General features: G+C 43.3%; 2 protein-coding genes across 3 annotated transcripts; both read left to right on the top strand.

The window, feature by feature from the left end:
• Positions 1-1,347: 1,347 nt before the first annotated feature.
• icmt (isoprenylcysteine carboxyl methyltransferase) lies at positions 1,348-6,127 on the top strand. Its single transcript, XM_061735596.1, has 5 exons — positions 1,348-1,574; positions 3,338-3,426; positions 3,614-3,783; positions 4,063-4,280; positions 5,472-6,127. The coding sequence occupies exons 1-5, from the start codon at positions 1,356-1,358 to the stop codon at positions 5,649-5,651; spliced, it is 876 nt and encodes a 291-aa protein (XP_061591580.1). The 5' UTR covers positions 1,348-1,355; the 3' UTR covers positions 5,652-6,127.
• A 5,128-nt stretch (positions 6,128-11,255) lies between these two features.
• On the top strand, positions 11,256-17,588 carry LOC133456304 (large ribosomal subunit protein eL22). Of its 2 annotated transcripts, none has more exons than XM_061734773.1 (4): positions 11,256-11,306; positions 12,318-12,428; positions 12,560-12,684; positions 17,393-17,588. In XM_061734773.1, the coding sequence occupies exons 1-4, from the start codon at positions 11,295-11,297 to the stop codon at positions 17,535-17,537; spliced, it is 393 nt and encodes a 130-aa protein (XP_061590757.1). In that variant the 5' UTR covers positions 11,256-11,294; the 3' UTR covers positions 17,538-17,588. The 2 variants fall into 2 exon arrangements, with proteins under 2 accessions (XP_061590757.1, XP_061590758.1); XM_061734774.1 differs by having other exon boundaries at positions 11,269-11,306; positions 12,321-12,428.
• The last annotated feature ends 4 nt before the right edge of the window (positions 17,589-17,592 follow it).

Consider the following 17,592-nt stretch of genomic DNA (forward strand, 5'->3'; position numbering starts at 1 on the left):
CACTTTGAATATTCACACTTGGTTTAACTCTTCAACCACCAAATGCAACAGAAAACTCTTCAATATGGTTATTGAGGCCAACAAAATCACCGGCTCACCTCAAAGGCTTCTGTCTGATCCAGAAAACCACCTTCTCAACCTCCATCACTCCCTTCAGCTCCTGCTGTTAGACCTTTAAAGTGTCCTTTATTTCCTCTACAACGGCCTTCATAAATAATAAATACCATGTTATAGATGCAGCCAAACATTTCCTTCACACCAGCTGTTTTTAATGCTTGTGGTTGTGTTTTTAATATGCTCTTAATCTGTCAAAGGATGAGTTCCTGTCTGTTTAAAACCACTTAAATCACCTGCACGTTACCAGAATACTTTTAGTCTGGAGCCAAGTTTTAAATATTTAACAAATAAAGTAAAAAAAAGAAAAATCTAAACTGCTACTAACAATTGTTTTGGTAATAAATAAAAGAAAAAAGTTGCACCACTTGATACATGTTGGTAACCTTTTAATTAAAGAAAAACACAAAAGTCACTGAAATAACTTGAAACTGACCAAAATAATAATTTTCTTGAAAACTGAAAAAAACATTTCTTTTGAACTTTGGTTCCACAGAATCAATTAAAAAAACAAATAAAACCGTATCTCTAGAAAACACAGTTACGCGTGTCCTGTAATCAACATCACCGTTGTCTTCACTCTGTCTGTCTGGGTGTTTAAAGGGTTAAAGGTCATTGGCTCTGTTCGCCACACTGAGCTTTTTACTTGAGATGTAAACTCAGCAAAAATCTAATAACTAAAACAGGATGGATGTTACAACCCAGCTTGTTGGGCTGCAACTTAAAAAGGAGCCTGAATCAACAAATAAAGTTGAGGTTTTGTTAAAATTGAACTTTTTGAAGCCTGAAAAAATCCCAGTGCCAAAACACCATGGTGCCAGGGAAGGAATATCCACAACCTCACCGGTGAACTAAAAAGGCTTAAATTGAGGGTACCAAATATTTTTTCCAGGCCAGTTTCATCAGTTGTGTGGGGTTTTTTTTTAAACTACAAATCAAAGGCATTGTCTGAATTTAAATTTTGAGTTTCAAGTTATTTCAGTGACGGAAGTGGATGTGAATTTAACCCTGAGTCAGCGAAAACATTGGCAGCTCCTGTACGGTGGCCATATTTCTCCAAATTTCTGTTTTTTATTTGTTTTTTAATTAATGGAACTGTGTTCACGATGGGGTTTTTTTATTGCTGTTTTTTTGTTCTTTTTTGACAAAATGTTCGTTTAAATAAAGCTTACTTTGAAAAAAAAATCCCTTGGTTACCGCCGAGTTCTCGCGATAGTTCGCCTGTCAGCAGAACTTCCATCATGGCAGGCAGTAAGTTGCTCCTGGAAGGCAGAGTGAGTGTAAAAGCTTTTCTTTTAGGTCTCAGCGTCGTTTTAATCCCGCTGATCAGAACCTGGTTCGGACACCTTGACTGGGTCTTTGACTACCTGACTGAAACTCCCGGGAAGATCGCTATTTGTGTGTACATAGCGGTGATCAACGGCCTGCTGCTGCTCACATACAGAGGACCTCTGTACAAGGTAAACACACTTCTCTCATCTGTTCACCCCAGGGGTTTCATGTCTATTACACCCGCGTCCCCTCGCCTGAACTGCCTTGTTTTTCCGTCTAAAACGAGCTGCCAGGGTCAGTAAAGCAGCGATGCTGCTGCCAGCAGCTTATTTCTTTAATCTGATTATCTAAAGCAGATGAACAGCTGACGTCCCGAGATAGAACCTGCTCAGGTGCAGCTCAACGACCACAGCCTTAAAAACTACTACAATCACTCAGATCTGGGGTTTGGTGGGAAGGGTGTGACACTGAACTGATGTGGTACAGAAACACCATGATGCCGTGTTTCTATGTTTGTATGGGATATAGTTGTATATACTATACGTTATTATTTATTATAGTTGTTTATTATGTTAATTTAAGTCTATATAGTATTCACATCTCTGGCTGAAACTATTTGCCATTAAATCAATAATGTTTTAGTGCTTGGCACAAAATAAAGTGATTAACTGACTTTTTTTTTTTTTTTAAAGTCACTCTGATATATTTTGTTTGGCTTTAATAACATTCCCTTTGTGATCATTTTGGTAAGCTGCGACATAAACACGGCCACTGAATCCAACCCAGATCATCGTACTGCCTCCTAGGAACTGGGCATGATGGTGCATCCCTGCATCCGCCGTTTCTCTCTCTCATCCCGATGCTCCATCCCTCTGCAGCGTGGAAGATCTGGACTCGGACCTCGCGCCCTTTTCCCATTGCTCCGTCTGATCTTTATGCTGCCAAGGAGGCCTTTTCTTTTCTATTAGCCAGCCATCCATCCATAATCTCCTGCTCATCCAGGGTTGGGTTGCTCAGGCGAGGCAGACATCCTTCTCTGAGTCTGGAGACCGCACGTGTGGTAGGAACAGAGATCAGCTTTTGACTCGACTTGCTCGTCACCACAACAGACCAGTGCAGTCCACATTCCTGCTATTGCAGCGCTGATCTGCCTGTCAGTACCCCGTTCCAGTCCTTCTGAACCCCGATAGCTGCTTAAACCCTTAAACAGCTGGGGTGAGGCACCACCCGACCCCTGGCCCAGAGAGGGCCCATGAGCTCAGATTTGGAGGCGCTGGTTTGTTTTGGTTTTTACTTTTCATCCCGACCTTTGCACTCGGCTGCAAGCGGCTCCAGCGAGAGCTGAAAGTCTCTGCTGGATGAACCCAGCAGGACCACGTCATCTGCAAAAAGCAGCGCCAAAATCCTGACGCCATCTAGCGTGTCCTGGTCTCTCTGATTATATTATAATCATTCAAGGCTCATCTGTTCTCGTGGAGCTTCAGATCAAGCTGAACATGACACCTGGTGAATACTTCACTGACTATGTGCTTTAATGTTCAGGTGGTTTGATTTTTGGCCGTAAAGGCCTTTGGTCAACAGTGTTCTTTGAGTTGCCTTCACATTGTGGAAATATTTCCTTGAGTTAGATTTAGTCCCAGATTCATTTTTGACCACATTTCTTCCTCGAGGATGCTGGTTCACAACTTTCCTTCCATGTATACATTATTCAGTGGACGGTTCTGACCCAGTTTTATCTGTCTCGGTATTCTCCTCTGTGATTTTACTTGAGTTAAACTGATAATTTGACCCGTCTGAAACAGAGTAAAACATTTCCTTCAACCACAGAAGTGTCTTCTTGAAGGAAGGGGAAGCTCATCGCTGGATGGGCTGGGGCTGGGCCTGTGGTGAGGACTGGTAGGCGGTTCTAACCGGTTCTAACCGTTGCTAACCTGTATGTCCTGACTCGCAGGTTGCTGTGAGAGCCGGTTTCCTGGGAGTTACTTTTGGCTGCGGTTTGATCATAAGCTTCTCTGAAACCACGTGGACTCACTTTGGCTGGTACGTACCGTACATGTCTCTGCACGCTGAGTCCACGTCCGTGTCATTTATTCACTCTTTTATAATTCACTTTTGGAAGGTTTTACAGTCCCCTCAACATGAGTTATTGTACATATAAAAGTAACACTGGAGTAAAATATAGCAACAATAGCTGTAATGTGTGTGTGTGCGCGTGCTCTCTCCGCAGGTACATGTGCTCGCTGTCGTTCTTTCATTACTCCGAGTACCTGGTGACGGCCATCATAAACCCCCGCAGTCTGTCCCTGGACTCGTTCCTGCTCAACCACAGCGTGGAGTACACGCTGGCCGCCGTGTCGTCCTGGGTGGAGTTCACGGTGGAGAAGATGATGGTTCCAGGTGGGTTTGTCATCGGTCTGCGTTCTCCGCGGCTCTTTAGCTCCTTTATGAAAGCTCTGCTTCTTCCAGATCATCTCAGTTGTTCACTTCATGTGTGTGTGTGTGTGTGCTTGTGCGATCTTGAAGTTTACCATAGCTCTGCTAAAGATTGAAGATGTCACACGCTTTTTAAAGTGTAGACAGCTGGTAACTACTTACTGAACCGACTGAACTTTGGTTGAAAGTGTTCTGTGATTGGCCCAGAGCGGTGTGATGTCATGAGCCTGTCCCCTCCCGCAGAGCTGAAGCAACTGAAGTGGCTGAGCGTGGCGGGCCTGCTCATGGTGCTGTGCGGCGAGGGCCTGCGGAAGGCGGCCATGCTGACGGCCGGCTCCAACTTCAACCACATCGTGCAGAACGAGAAGGCCCACAGCCACGTGCTGGTCACCAGTGGGGTCTACGCCTTCTTCAGACACCCGTCCTACGTGGGCTGGTTCTACTGGAGCACAGGAACTCAGGTGGGAGGTGTTGGTTTCACCTGCAGGACATGCAGACGCCTCCGTCAGAGATCACTGAGCGGGTGGGAGGTGGGGATTAGAGTCTCAACAGGATGAAGCTGGCTTATTAAACAAGTTAAGACAGGAAATGGTCATCATGATCATCTGAAAGAGCTGAACGTTACCAGAGACGTTCAATAAACGAGACCCGCTAAGGTTCGTTTTCCTGTGTCTGTGTCACGTGACTGCCACGCCCCTTTAGGAGACCGGAAGTAGGTCCTGAGTCTATTGAGTCCTATGGGAAAAGTGAACGTGAGCACAGATTATTACCAATTCCTTCGCCCCATAGTAACCTAAGTAAATATGGGACCCATTTTTCAAAAGCCACAAACCTTCTGAACATTCTGACACCAAAATGGCAATTTCCAGACCGACAAATTAAGAGAAAATGAACTTTGTTTGAGACCTGTCTCTGTCTGAGCAACACACTCTCGCGAGATTTGGCTCTCATCGTTTTCCCATCGGATAAAATGAAGTTTAAAACTAAAATAAAACTTGCTTCTTTGCTTAATAATACTGTTATTTTTATTATTTAAGTATTTTTGGAAGAAAGTTGTACTGTATCTAGTGTTGTATGTTCCAAAACGATGTGGGGAGGGGGCGGCCACGCCCACTTAGGAGACCGGCAGTGTATACCATACCATTGCCAGTAACGGCAATGCGCTATCTTGTGTATAGAGGATCTTTGACGTTACTTTAGTAATTTAGAAAAACTTCTTCTTTTTTTTTTAAAGATTTTGTCGTTATACATTTTGTTTACTCTTCAAATGAATACGAAATGTTTTGGGGAAGTTGAGCACGGATGAAAAGCGATAGGAGAAGCTGGAGGATAGGAGATAGGAGAGGCCTGCTCTCAGTAGCTAACGGACAATAAATAATGTGCAATATCTGTCTGTCTACTGTTTCTGTCTGTCTACCTCACACTCATTCTACCTGTTTTTTTTGCACAGTTTTTTTCCTTCGCACTACTTTTATTTCCATCGCAATGTATATACTGTCCATATCTTGTAATTATATATATTGTTTACCCCCTTCCCTCCATGTGTGTGTGTTAAGTATACTGCTGCTAACATGTGAGTTTCCCCATTGAGGGAGTAATAAAGGATTATCTTTGTCTTGCTGCTTATCTCCCCTCTGTGTCTGCGGCCGCAGGTCATGCTGTGTAACCCCATCTGCATCTTCGGCTACACGATAGCCAGCTGGCGGTTCTTCCGGGAGCGGATAGAGGAGGAGGAGCTCTCCCTCATCCACTTCTTCGCCGAGGACTATGTGGAGTACAAGAAGAGGGTTTCCACCGGGCTGCCCTTCATCTCCGGCATCCGAGTCAACTAGTCCCAGGAGCCGGATGCTGGACGTAACGGATTTAAAGCACCAAAGCAGGTCAGGCCTGGTGGGTGTGTGTCGGCTGCCGTGGCAGCTACCCTCCGGAGGTAAAACCTTGCAGCTGGCTGAGAGCCTGCAGCTCAGACACACCGTGGCAGCTGGGAGGGCGGCAGGGCAGTCGGGCCGCTTTTGTTTTCTACCAACCTCCAGTTAAAGAACCGACGACCTCTGCTGTACACGTATTCCTCCCTCCATCTCTTTCACTCCCGTCTGCCTGCATGCTCCGACCATCCCTCGTGTTTCACTCATCGCCCGTCGTCTTCTGAATGATTCTGCTGGACTTTTTGAAATCACGTCTGAAATGAATGTTCCCTGAAGTTATAGTTGGATTCACAAGGTCAACCGTTTCCTTCACGACCCGGAAGCCTGAATCTGAATTTAATTCATTTCCCTTTGGGGAATAATAAAGTTTTATTTTATTTTTATTTCTTCTTTGAGAATCTGGTCATTCTTAAAGTTCCCGTGTACAACGTGTGGGTTCAACATGATATGCACAGCTCCATTTTATTAACGTAGAATTGCATGACAATAAGAATTTTTTTATTTCAAAACGATTCTTTGATGTTCAAAGACATTGAACAGCGTTATCACAGAAGCCTGGGAGGGACAAACAAACGCCGGCCCCAGAGTGCAGATCTCCATCCATGTTTTGGTGTTGAAGTTTGAAGTCTCTACCAATTCAAAAACTTTGAAAAAATCATTTTTAAAAAGGAACTAAAAAGTTTCAGACATTTTGGTAATTTAAAATAATCTAGAAATGTCACTGAGCAGTTCGGGCTTGCGTGGTTCTGTGACATCACAGACCTAGATCAGAGCGTTGATTATCCACCTCCCCGGCTTCACAACGTGATGCATTCACTGTCACCATACTGAGCATTCACTGGAGGTTGCTTTTCTGCTTTTACTTTAAAAAGAAGCTCCTCATCAACTGCAGAAAGCAATTGGTTAAAATACTTTAAAAGTTCCTTGTCTAATGTTTTATTGTCTGAGGAGGAAATCTGATTTTCTTTTTCTTTTATCTTTAATTTTGAGTAAATTGAGTTCCCTTTGCTGTTGAATGCAATACTTAAACATTTTTCACCGCAACAACCTGAATCAGTCAAACTCATCTGAAAACAGGGTCCCAGAGGTCTGACTCCAAGGAGACGAGTGTTCAGCTACAGAACCAACTTGAACCAGGTTCTGGATCCAGTTCAGCTCCAGCTTTACAACCTTTTGAACTACAGTTATGACTGCGGTTGTCTAGGCAACTGTATCCCTGAATTTCAGCCCGAGCGTTTCATCAATGGCTCATGAAGTCCATTGAACGTTTCAGAAAAAGGGCAGAACACGTCTCCTTTTAACCTAAACTACACATAAAGGGGTCGGACTCTGCAGCCACTCGTCCTTTGATCCGGACCGGTCTGTGACCTGGTTCTGCCGTAGTTCTGCTGCTGCTGCAGGTCTCAGCTGCTCGTCAGGATTAGCACTTAGTCGTCCCTGTTTTGTTTCAGAAACAAGTATTGGGACTTAACGGGTCTGCTGGAGGTCCAGTTAGTGAGCGGTTCCTTCCCCTAAACTGAAGTCGGCTGGAAAACTTAATGTTTTCCTGAAACCTGCGACTCCTTGAACTTTGACCCGCAGATGTTAACTCTCTTCTCACCACGACCAAAACCCGGCACGCCGGTCACTTCCTCGTCGCCCTTCGACGGTTCGCCACAAATGTTCCAGCGACCGATGAACAGCTTGAAATAACCGAGAGAAACGTCTCATTCTTGTAAACGTGTTCATGAGCTGAGCAGCCTGGAGTCGCCGCTGGAAAGAAACCAGTGAGCGAGGAAATTCATTCAGCAAAAACATTATTTATGACAGAAAAATGTTGGAAGTGTAGTTTCCTTTCAGGTTTTAATTGTTTCTCTGTTACAAACTAGCAGAATCAGTCTGAATAAACCTGGCGGTCCTGAACTGGATGCATCATGACGTCTTTAATTCTTTACATTTATGCACTCTGAGCTTTCGGAAAGATGTACAGTAGATGAGAATAGCAGCGCTGATTTCTGGTCTTTTTATATATAATTTCTAAAGAGTGAGTGAGGAGCTTGGGAGTGGCGAATGAGTTCAGAGCTCAGGGTCACGTCTCCGGAAACACAAGTAACCTCAGCAGCCGTCTCGCGGAGCAGGAAGCGCCCACGTCGCCTCCTGTGATGTAGCCTCCTCTTATTTTAGTTTTGTCTTTGTGATGAAGGTGCCACTCTGAACAGCGGTGAGTCCCGTCAGTATCCCTTCATCAGCCCGCCCGTCTCGCTGGCTCTGACCCAGAACACATCCGGAGGCAGAGCTGGGCGTTGTTAGCGCGGCTATGAGACGTGTTCAGGTTCCCTCGCTGGAGGCGTTTGGGCCTCGCAGGGCTGCCGCCGGCTCAGTAAACCCTCATCTGATCCATCGTTTGTGGGAGATTGTAAAGACATCTGGAGGTGGCGGTTCTTTTCTTTATTTTCCTTTTTTCTCTCTCCATTCCTGTAAAGAAATTCCCGAGAACCCTGCGGAGTCCTTACTGTTGGTGTGTTAACAGCAAGAACTTCACAGTTTTAGGGAGAACTTTTATTCTGAGCAAATAGTTGTGAACTGTGGGAGGATTGTGCCGTTGGTCAACTCTAACTTCTGTAGCATAACGCTGGACGTCTGTCGGCCAAAAACCAAGCGCTGCGACGCTGGAAACAGGAGGTTTCAGCGAGCTGCATCCCCACGGAGGACAGACGCTTCTGGACCCACTTTCACTTAAATAGTTTCTAAACATGCAAACGGAAACGTTTTCTGGTTAACATCTGACTTGTGTTGAGGGTTCGAGTCTTTTCCTTTAAATTATTATTTCTCATTTCTCCTCCTTGGTCCTACGTCTCTGTTTATGCACCCTGCAGTGTAAAGTGGTGTGTATTTTGTTTTTGCTTGTTTTTTGGTGAATTAAGTCCACAAGCAGAACAGATCTTTAACCGTCTTCGGTCCCCGGTGGACGTGGCGTCTGGGCGCTGAAGTTGAGGTCAAGCCTCTTCTCGTTGCTTTATTGGACCATAGACTTTCTATAAAGAACATGAGGGGACACCTGAATCTCCACACACTAAACCCATCTTTGGGTTTTGCATTTAGAAGTGATGTGAAAATGTGCAGGAGAGGGAATTGAACCAGAAGTTGAGGACGCTGCTCGTCATTCAGGGCCTTGCCAGCCTCTAAAAGCAGCCATTCACCTTATGCATCCTTTAAGGTCTTGATACAGTTCAGGTGATGGACGTATGAAATAACCATGTAGATGTTACGACGACAAAGGTTGGTGGTGTCGACTCATGGCGTCTTTCACCCATCAGCCTCTGTAGCATTTGAATTTGTTGAGCGCTATGAATAGAAATAAGCCACCATTCAAGGAGATTTACCATAATATTGATTAAAAGGAACATAAATCATTTATATCTGTGCTATATCATAGGAATCCAGCGTCTGATGTTACTCAGAGGGTTTAAATGTTTAGTGTTGCTGGGGAGGTTCGTAGATGATGCAGAGATGCATCTGACTTCCAAACGACAGCCGTTGGGAGATGTTTGGTTTTGGACCTCGGCTACCACTCTGAAAGGCTGTAAATGACACTTCATAAACTTTTTTTTTTTTTTTTTTTTTTTTTTTTATCCAGATGCATGCTGAAACTTCAGTTTCATTGCTTCCACGTAACAGTGAGGTTTTATTCTTGCAGCTGCAAACCTTTGATCCGAGTCTCTGTGTTCTCCAGTTCAGGCGTAACCGTCACTGCGTGGCTTGAAAGATGGAACTGCCTCTAATTTCAACACTCAGGACAAGCGTAGCACACTCCACATTTAAGTTTAAGTTTGACCAGTGGCACAATCTACCAAAGAACGTGTTTGTGTCACGGGGCGAAGAGAAGACTTGTTTTAAGAGACACATGTAGCATATCTGCAAAGTGCACTGTAAGGGACGTGTAATGAGTGATGTATAAAAGTGCTGCAGCACGGGACACACTAGTAGAGTTTGGGATCTGCTGCATTTTCACTGTGTAGAGGTGTTTATTTATGGCAGGTTTTTCACTCTGACTGAAAACTGTTCTCTCATAACTGCATTTATTCAAACTTTCTCAGCACTACTTCTATTAAATAAAGTTTAGTCTTATTTAAAAAGTGTCTGTTTTCATTGCTCTAAATATGCTGGATGTTTGATGGCTGCTTAAACGGTGGGATGTAAAAGTGGGTTCGGAGATGTCGACGGATTTCCTGGATTTGGCTGTCAGTCAAATGTTACTTGCAACTTCAGATGAGATCCAGACTGTTCAGAAAAAAAGACGTTCCTCACTAAAATAGATAAAGGTGAGGCAAAAAAATAAATAAACTGCAAATGTAAAAGTCAGAGGAAGCTTCCAGAAAACATTGAAGGTGCACCAACAGCCACCAGTTTCAGGTCCCCAGACTTGAAACCAGAAGACACAAGTATTCACCTAAGTAATTGGCAAGTTTTTGGCCTGGTGCTGCTGTATCTCTCTCTCTCTCATGGTTTTTACCTGAAGGATGTGCAGGGAGCCTGCCGGGGAATGAAAGAGCAAAGATCTTTTAAGAGGTTTGATAAATAGTGAACCGGTCAGATGGAGTGGTGGTTGACAAACTCCAGCAGCAACACCAAGAACAAAGAGCTCAAGAAGCTGGAGAAACAACAAGGTTTGAAGGAAGAGATCGAAAAGACATAGAAGGTTAAAACAACAGTGGCGCCAATAAATGTTGGAGTAGTTGGAGCTGTGGCCTCATAGCTGGGAGATCTGTGCACAACCCTCAAGCTCCGGCTGGAGTTTGTGTGTCGTAGATCCAGTGACGGTCATAAGAGTAAAGATTTAAAAGATAACATTCAGAGCATGTAGTCATGAAGCTCAAATAAACAGATGCATGATGAGAAACTCCTTTTGCAGTTAAAACTAACATTTAGAACGTGCATCTTGTTTATTTTTTGTAGCTTGTTACAGTTTGACGGGTACAAAGAGTATTTTGGGTAATTCTGACAAAGAAGGTCAGAATTCTAACTTTAATTCAGACTTTTCCCGAACAAATGCAAGATGTACAGTTATGATACATTTTTAAAGACTATTGTTTTTATTAAATTATTTTGCATATCTGCACTTTTTACTTGTTTTTTTTACTTTAGTTTTCAGCAACTTGTGCTTTTTAAAAAAAATTATTTTACCTTCTTCTTTTGTCATAATTTTATTTCATTTCATTTGTTATTTACTGTTTAATTGTGTCTTGCCGCTTTTAATGTTGATGTAAAGCACTTTGAATTACCTTGTGTTTAATTGCGCTATATAAATAAACTTGTCTGAGCACAGAAGCTCTCAATAAAAGGCATTGACTTCAATTGATCTCAGAATTCTGACTTTTATCTCAGAATTATTATATATTATATTATTCACTTGCACATACTCTCCCGTAGGACAGGAAATGCAAAAGTAAAAATAAATAAATATTGTTTTATTCTAATCGATCAAAGATGAATGGATGCGATCAGTGACTCGGGCTTCGACCTTTGAGCGCATGCGCAGACTGGCTCTTCCTTTCTGCTCGCTTCTCCGCCATGGCGCCTATTGTGAGTAAATCACACCTGAACAAATGTGACCAAAACTCGTCTGCGGCTGGGGGAACGGTTCCGAAAGTGGGCGCAGTAAAAGTAGACTTGTCCTAGAACCTGTGGGTGGAAGTACGGGTCTCGGATCGGGCTGGGTGTGTGTGTTTTAGTGTTTGTTTGTCCGCGGGTCCGGGCGGCCCTGATACCGCGGCGGGCCGGACTCTCCTCCACGTGTTTACCTCCGAGTTTAAACATTTAAACCCGTCCGGCGGGACGGGGTTTCACTGAACCCCCCCAGGTGTGCCCGGGGTCACCCGGTGGTGGCGGGTTACGGTCCGGGGGGAGGTTTCTGGCTGTTATTCCGCCGTCGGGACGGGAATGTGGAGCAGAAGCGGCTATACAGCTGTAGTAACATTAAACTGTTTAAGTTCGTGTGGCTCGTTGTTTTGGGGAGATAATGGCTCACACGGCACTAGACACTTGCAGGATAAACACGTAGTGCTTGTTTGCTGCGTATAATAAAGCGTCCGCTTTGTTTTTACTAACTTTATGCGAGTGAGTGCGAGCTCCGAACACAAGTGCTGGGTCGTGAACGCACCACTCCAGATGTTGAGGATGTTTAACAATAATAATAATAAACTGTATTTATATAGCACTTTTCATACGAAAGTCGCAGCTCAAGGTGCTTTACAGTAACAGTACAAATAAGAAACAACAGCAAATGAAACAAAAAACACAAATGTTTAAGTGCAGTGATATAAAACATAACCCTGACAAAATTCAGTTCCAAATTCCTCCACAGAACTACTACTACTAAGATAGGATAATATAAAAGGGAATATAACAATAGAATATATGAATAAAAAAAGGTAAAAATGCTGCACGAGTCATAGGCATATGAAAAATAAGAAGATAAGAATATCAACAAATAAGAGTACAAGATAAGAATGATCATAAAAAAACATTTAAAAGTATAAAAGTAATGCAGACAGTAAAAATCAATGATATATAGATGTTTGTTTGTCTCCTCAGCAGAAGAAGCAGAACACCGGCAAAGGTGGCAAGAAGAAGAAGCAGGTCCTGAAGTTCACCCTGGACTGCACCCATCCAGTGGAGGATGGCATCATGGACGTGGCCAACTTCGTAAGTCCTTGTTCACCTGGAGTACTTTTAATTACAACAAACTAGACACCGTGTAAAAGCCATGGCTGTTTTGATTAAAGTGACAGGGTTGTTCTCGTCATCTGACTCTTGTATGGATGTGTTTCTTGCAGGAACAGTTCCTGCAGGAACGCATCAAGGTGAACGGGAAAGCTGGCAACCTGGGTGGAGGTGTGGTGTCCATTGAGAGGAGCAAAAGCAAGATCACAGTTTCCTCCGAGGTGCCTTTCTCCAAACGGTGAGGAGATGTTGTGCTTTCATTTCCTGTTTGTTGCTCGTCTTCGAAACCGCTTCCTACTTGATGTCTTTGTGGCTACTGGGAAAGAAAAAAACTGGAACGTTTATACATCCGGGAGGGGAAAGGACAAAAACTATTCAGGTGTATCGTTCACTTTCTGACGTCATTATTAAGAAAATTGCAAATAAATAACTATATAACACTAATAACCCAAGGCAGTTTGTGTGAGGTTTGAATTGAACGTACGTGATATTTGTGATGCACTGAAGGATGAGATCAGCAGACTGACCATAAAAAAGAGGCCCAGCGCTCTTAAACCCATCAGGGAGTCACGAGTACGGGTCATGGCTGAGTTGACCGCACTAAAATCTATTGGGATCCTCGATATGCATCCCGACACAAAGGCGACATGTCGTCATCTCTAAAATGTGCGTTTTACAATTGATTCCTGATGCAGTTGAGCTCATTTCAGCTTCGTGGGGGGTTACCATGGTAACAGACTCTGAGGATGAGTTACACTCAATGACACCGGCTCAACTGAACCCTCTGGCTCGGAGTAACGTAACCTGCTTTGTGAAAAACAAACCCCTGGTTTAACTCAACATATCCCATTACATTTGAGTTACGCGTCTGAAATAAGTTGTATACTTCAAGGTTTTTTTTATTTTCACTCCTCCATGACAGTGAATGTTGACACGTTAATTAATTGGTTATTCATGCAATGTTATAAACAGTTCTTTGAATATTTTAATTCGCGTACGCGTTCACGCGCTCTGCAGTCTTCTCCCTCGTCAAGTCTTTCCTTCCCTGCAGCAGCGGTGTTGCACTTTCTTCTGATTACATGCTCATATTCATTATATAGTTGCAGTTATATGTTCAGTCCGAGCGAACTAAAATAGAAAGATCATTCCGCTCACGATGCGTTGCCATGGTGAATCGCAGTGTTGGAGCTCTGTTGATGATGGCGTTTCATTGTGGCGGTACCTCAGTTCGTGAACCAGGCCTCTGACGTTCAGCGGCTACGTCCTCATTAGGTTTTCATTTTCAAATGTTGAAGCATTTGAGAGCAGCAAAGTACTTGCACAGATTTACTTGATGATTTACTCTTCTGCGTTGTCTCGTGTCTCGTGTCCTCCCCCGACTCATCTATCCTATGTCCTGTGACCAGGACCAAAACAAATGACAGTCGGAGCAACCAGATCTTCTGCCTGACTTGTCTTCAGTGTCAGCTGTTGTTTCGTAGGGCTGTAACTGCCCACACGTACTGGAGGGAAGTTGCTTTAAGAGCAACCTGCACACAGGTTTTCAGTCAAGTACATGTGTCCATTGATCACAAGAGGGTCATGATACGCGTGGCTGGTGATCTTTGGAGATGCTTGTTTGGACACGGGTTGTATTTTTTTATATAACATGGTTATAGCCAGAGAGACGTTTGTTTTCATCAGAGCACTGGGCCTGTACTGATGAGTCGACTTCAAAATATTGCAGACGTCGTATTTTGTTGTTGACGCATCGCAACGCACACGTGGGTCACCCAAAACAAGCAGTTTGCAGAATGGAGACCGAGACTGGGATGTCCTCACAGTGTATCCAATAAAGCCCTGCACATACACCCCCCAAAAACAGCCCTAAGTCATCAAAAGTCTGGGAATACTTCATAATAATAATTCAGTCCCAAGCGGCTTTTGGACTTGATACCGGACCGACGATCCGGTCGATTGATCAAATTATGGTCTGCATCAGCTCCTACATTTGATGTTTCTTCTGGTTATAACTCCGTTTACCGGCATAAAAAACGTTGTGCTATCGGTTAGCAGAAGCTAAAGTGCCACCGGAAAATGATTCCTACCGAAAACAACTTGTTTTTTCTAGTTCATGGAAATTACTTTCGTGATTAGACTTTATGTAATAAAAATGTAATTTAGTGTGAAACAGTGCCCTGTTTTATCCAAATGTTATTTTTAATGTGTTAATTTGTTCCTCCCTGAGTTGAACACCCTTTCAGAAAGGGGACTTGTAACAGATCCTGTAGTTCTGAGGCAACAAATTATTCCTCTGGCTGGGATGAACCCCCCATTGCCTTTTGCTGCTATTAAGAAGCTGCCGATACAAAAGGTAAACGTTACAAAAAATATGATGGTGCCTGATAAAAGACTGGCATCAACTTTGTAACAGCTGACATTGAACATAAAACAATAAACATCTCTCTTGTCTTTAAATAATTTTAACAATAACAATTTTAACAATATTTATGTGCAATATGTGTCAGGTGATGAGAAAGGTAGATGTTTCTCCAAATGTAATCCAGAATCATTAACAAAATATAACAAACATGACAACATGATAGTTGACCATGACAGGACTACAACAACCTAGAACATAGGCCTAGTCCTTTTTTATGCAGCCATCTTTAAAAAAAAAAAAAAAATTTTTTTTTTTTTTTTTAAATCGTCGTCATTTGGAAATGAGATTGCGTTCAAGCATGAATCGAGATCGCGATTTTTTAACGATTAATCGTGCAGCCCTAGTGTAACCCCCGCCTGTCACCTGAAATGGGCTGGGATAGGCTCCAGCAGACCCCCGTGACCCTGCAAAGGATAAAGCGGGTATAGAAAATGGATGGATGGATGGATGGTTTTTATTAATCGAACAGAAAATTAATTGTTACAATAATTGCCAAATTACTCATTAGATTAGGTCGACTACTCGATAAAATTATCGTCCAATTAATCGTTTTAAAAATCGTTTACCCCCAGCCCTACAGAGCAGAATAGGAGCACTTCTGCAGCTCCTATTCCCTCCATGGACACGTGAAGCACATCTACGCCGCCTGTGCATCCCGTGTAAATCAGCAGGATCAGACGAGCGTGATGTAACTGCAGGAAGGTGACAGACAGACGTGCGGCCGGCTGCCGTAAACGTTGGGCCGTACCTCAGTGAGCAGCATTGTAGCTCTATAATAGTGTTTAATTTCTGGGCAGCGCGGTGGTTTAGTGGTTAGCACTGTTGCCTCACAGAGAGACGGTTCCTGGATGGACCCGGGCCCGGCGGGTCTTTCTGTGTGGAGTTAGTCCGGGTACTCCGGCTTCCTCCCCCAGTCCAAAAACACACGTTAGGCTCAGTGATAACTCTGGCCCGTAGGTGCGAGTGTGACCGTGTCTGGTTGTTTATACGTGTGGTCCTGCCACGGACAGGTGACCTGTCCGGGGGGGAGGGGGCCTGTGTTTCACCTGTAATGAGCTGGGATTGACTCCAGCAGACCCCGCGACCCCGGAAAGCATGAATCACAGCGGTACTGCGATCTGTCAGGTGTGTTTACGGTTTGTTTGTAGTAAACTGGCTAAAGATAAACAGTTTGGGGGTGCCGATCCTTCGCCCACCACCAAATTATTACAGCCAAAGTTAATCAGACCCCTAGGTCATTGTTTTAATTGTTGATTGGTTGTCCGATGACATAACCAGTACTCGAGTTGTAAAAAAAAATCAGGGGGGATGGTGGATTTTATCATATGGGGACAGATAATTTGTGCTGATTACAAATAATATAATATATTACAAATAATAGCAGTGACCAAAACACCTGCAGAAATATTGCAGGAATGACATAGCAGCAGTTAAATGCAGCCTTCTGTAAGCTTTAAATATCCACTGGGCTTACATCAAATACATCAAAACACAACAATAAAAAACAGTTTTCTGAACTTATCAATATGACTCTGTCCTTCACAGGATAAGTAAAATGGATCACTGCAAAAACTCAAAATCTTAAGAATATTTGTCTTATTTCTAGTTATTTCTCATTACACTTAAAACAAGACTCATCACTGGAAAAAAACAACAATTTTCACCTGTTTCAAGTAGATTTTCACTTAAAATAAGTAGAAAAATCTGCCAGTGGAACATGTTTTTTTTGCTTGTAATAAGAAGATAAATCTTGTCCCACTGGCAGATTTTCCTACTTATTTCAAGTGAAAATCTACTTGAAACAGGTGAAAATTGTCAAATAAGTTGTTTTTCTGGTGATGACTAAATGTTGAAATAGCAGTAAAACCACATTCATTGATGAAATGACATAAGGGATGGAAAGGGGGGATGGCAGTTTTACAGGGGGGATGATTTTGACAGTTTTTATTTTAGAAGGGAAGCCATCCCCCCTCAAGTACTGGACATAACTCACGATCGGTCGGAGTGGCGGAGGGTGTCAACTCTGGACAGATAGGGGCACATAATGCACTCATGGTTTTACCCACAACGTGCATCACAAAGTCTCATTTTCTTCCCTGAATGAGAAAACTGTTCCAAAGCACCAGATATTTGTTTGTTTAATATTTTTCAACCGTTTGTCTCCGTAACTAAATGCAACGCATCACATTTGTGAACTTCTGATAAATTTGTAGAAAACTGCAGCTCGTCTTGCAGCATTAGTTGTTATGACGACACACAAGGGTTTTGCAGCTTCCAGGAACAGTTGCATGCTGCTGGTCAATAACTCGTAACCAAGGAGCTCATCAGCGCTGATCGGGCTGTGGGTGCTGCAGAACACCTTCACATTTTTTCTTTCAGCTGGAAACTGTTCTGGGGTTTTGAGGAACATGAGTTTCCTCTACATTCCTCTGGTCTCAATGCAGACGAGGATCTTGAAGTGCATCGTTTTAATCCAGACTTCTGTCCACCTGCTGAATCTGCCCTTTCTCTCCCCGTTCTGCAGATACCTGAAGTACCTGACCAAGAAGTACCTAAAGAAGAACAATCTCCGTGACTGGCTGCGCGTGGTTGCTAACACCAAGGAGAGCTACGAGCTACGCTACTTCCAGATTAATCAGGATGAAGAAGAGGAGGAAGATGAAGATTAAATTGCCATTCTGATTTTGTACATTTAAATAAATTTTGTTTACAGTACACAAGGTT

Source organism: Cololabis saira, chromosome 12 (genome assembly GCF_033807715.1).
Source record: "Cololabis saira isolate AMF1-May2022 chromosome 12, fColSai1.1, whole genome shotgun sequence".
Lineage (NCBI taxonomy): Eukaryota > Metazoa > Chordata > Actinopteri > Beloniformes > Belonidae > Cololabis > Cololabis saira.

Bases quoted from the DNA above. Each gene is read 5' to 3' on its own strand.
- icmt (XM_061735596.1), top strand. From the start codon at position 1,356: ATGGCAGGCAGTAAGTTGCTCCTGGAAGGCAGAGTGAGTGTAAAAGCT. The intron at 3,427-3,613 runs GTACGTACCGTA...CTCTCTCCGCAG, and splicing joins ACGTGGACTCACTTTGGCTG to GTACATGTGCTCGCTGTCGT. The intron at 3,784-4,062 runs GTGGGTTTGTCA...CCCCTCCCGCAG, and splicing joins GGAGAAGATGATGGTTCCAG to AGCTGAAGCAACTGAAGTGG.
- LOC133456304 (XM_061734773.1), top strand. The intron at 12,429-12,559 runs GTAAGTCCTTGT...TGTTTCTTGCAG, and splicing joins TCATGGACGTGGCCAACTTC to GAACAGTTCCTGCAGGAACG. The intron at 12,685-17,392 runs GTGAGGAGATGT...CCCGTTCTGCAG, and splicing joins GAGGTGCCTTTCTCCAAACG to ATACCTGAAGTACCTGACCA.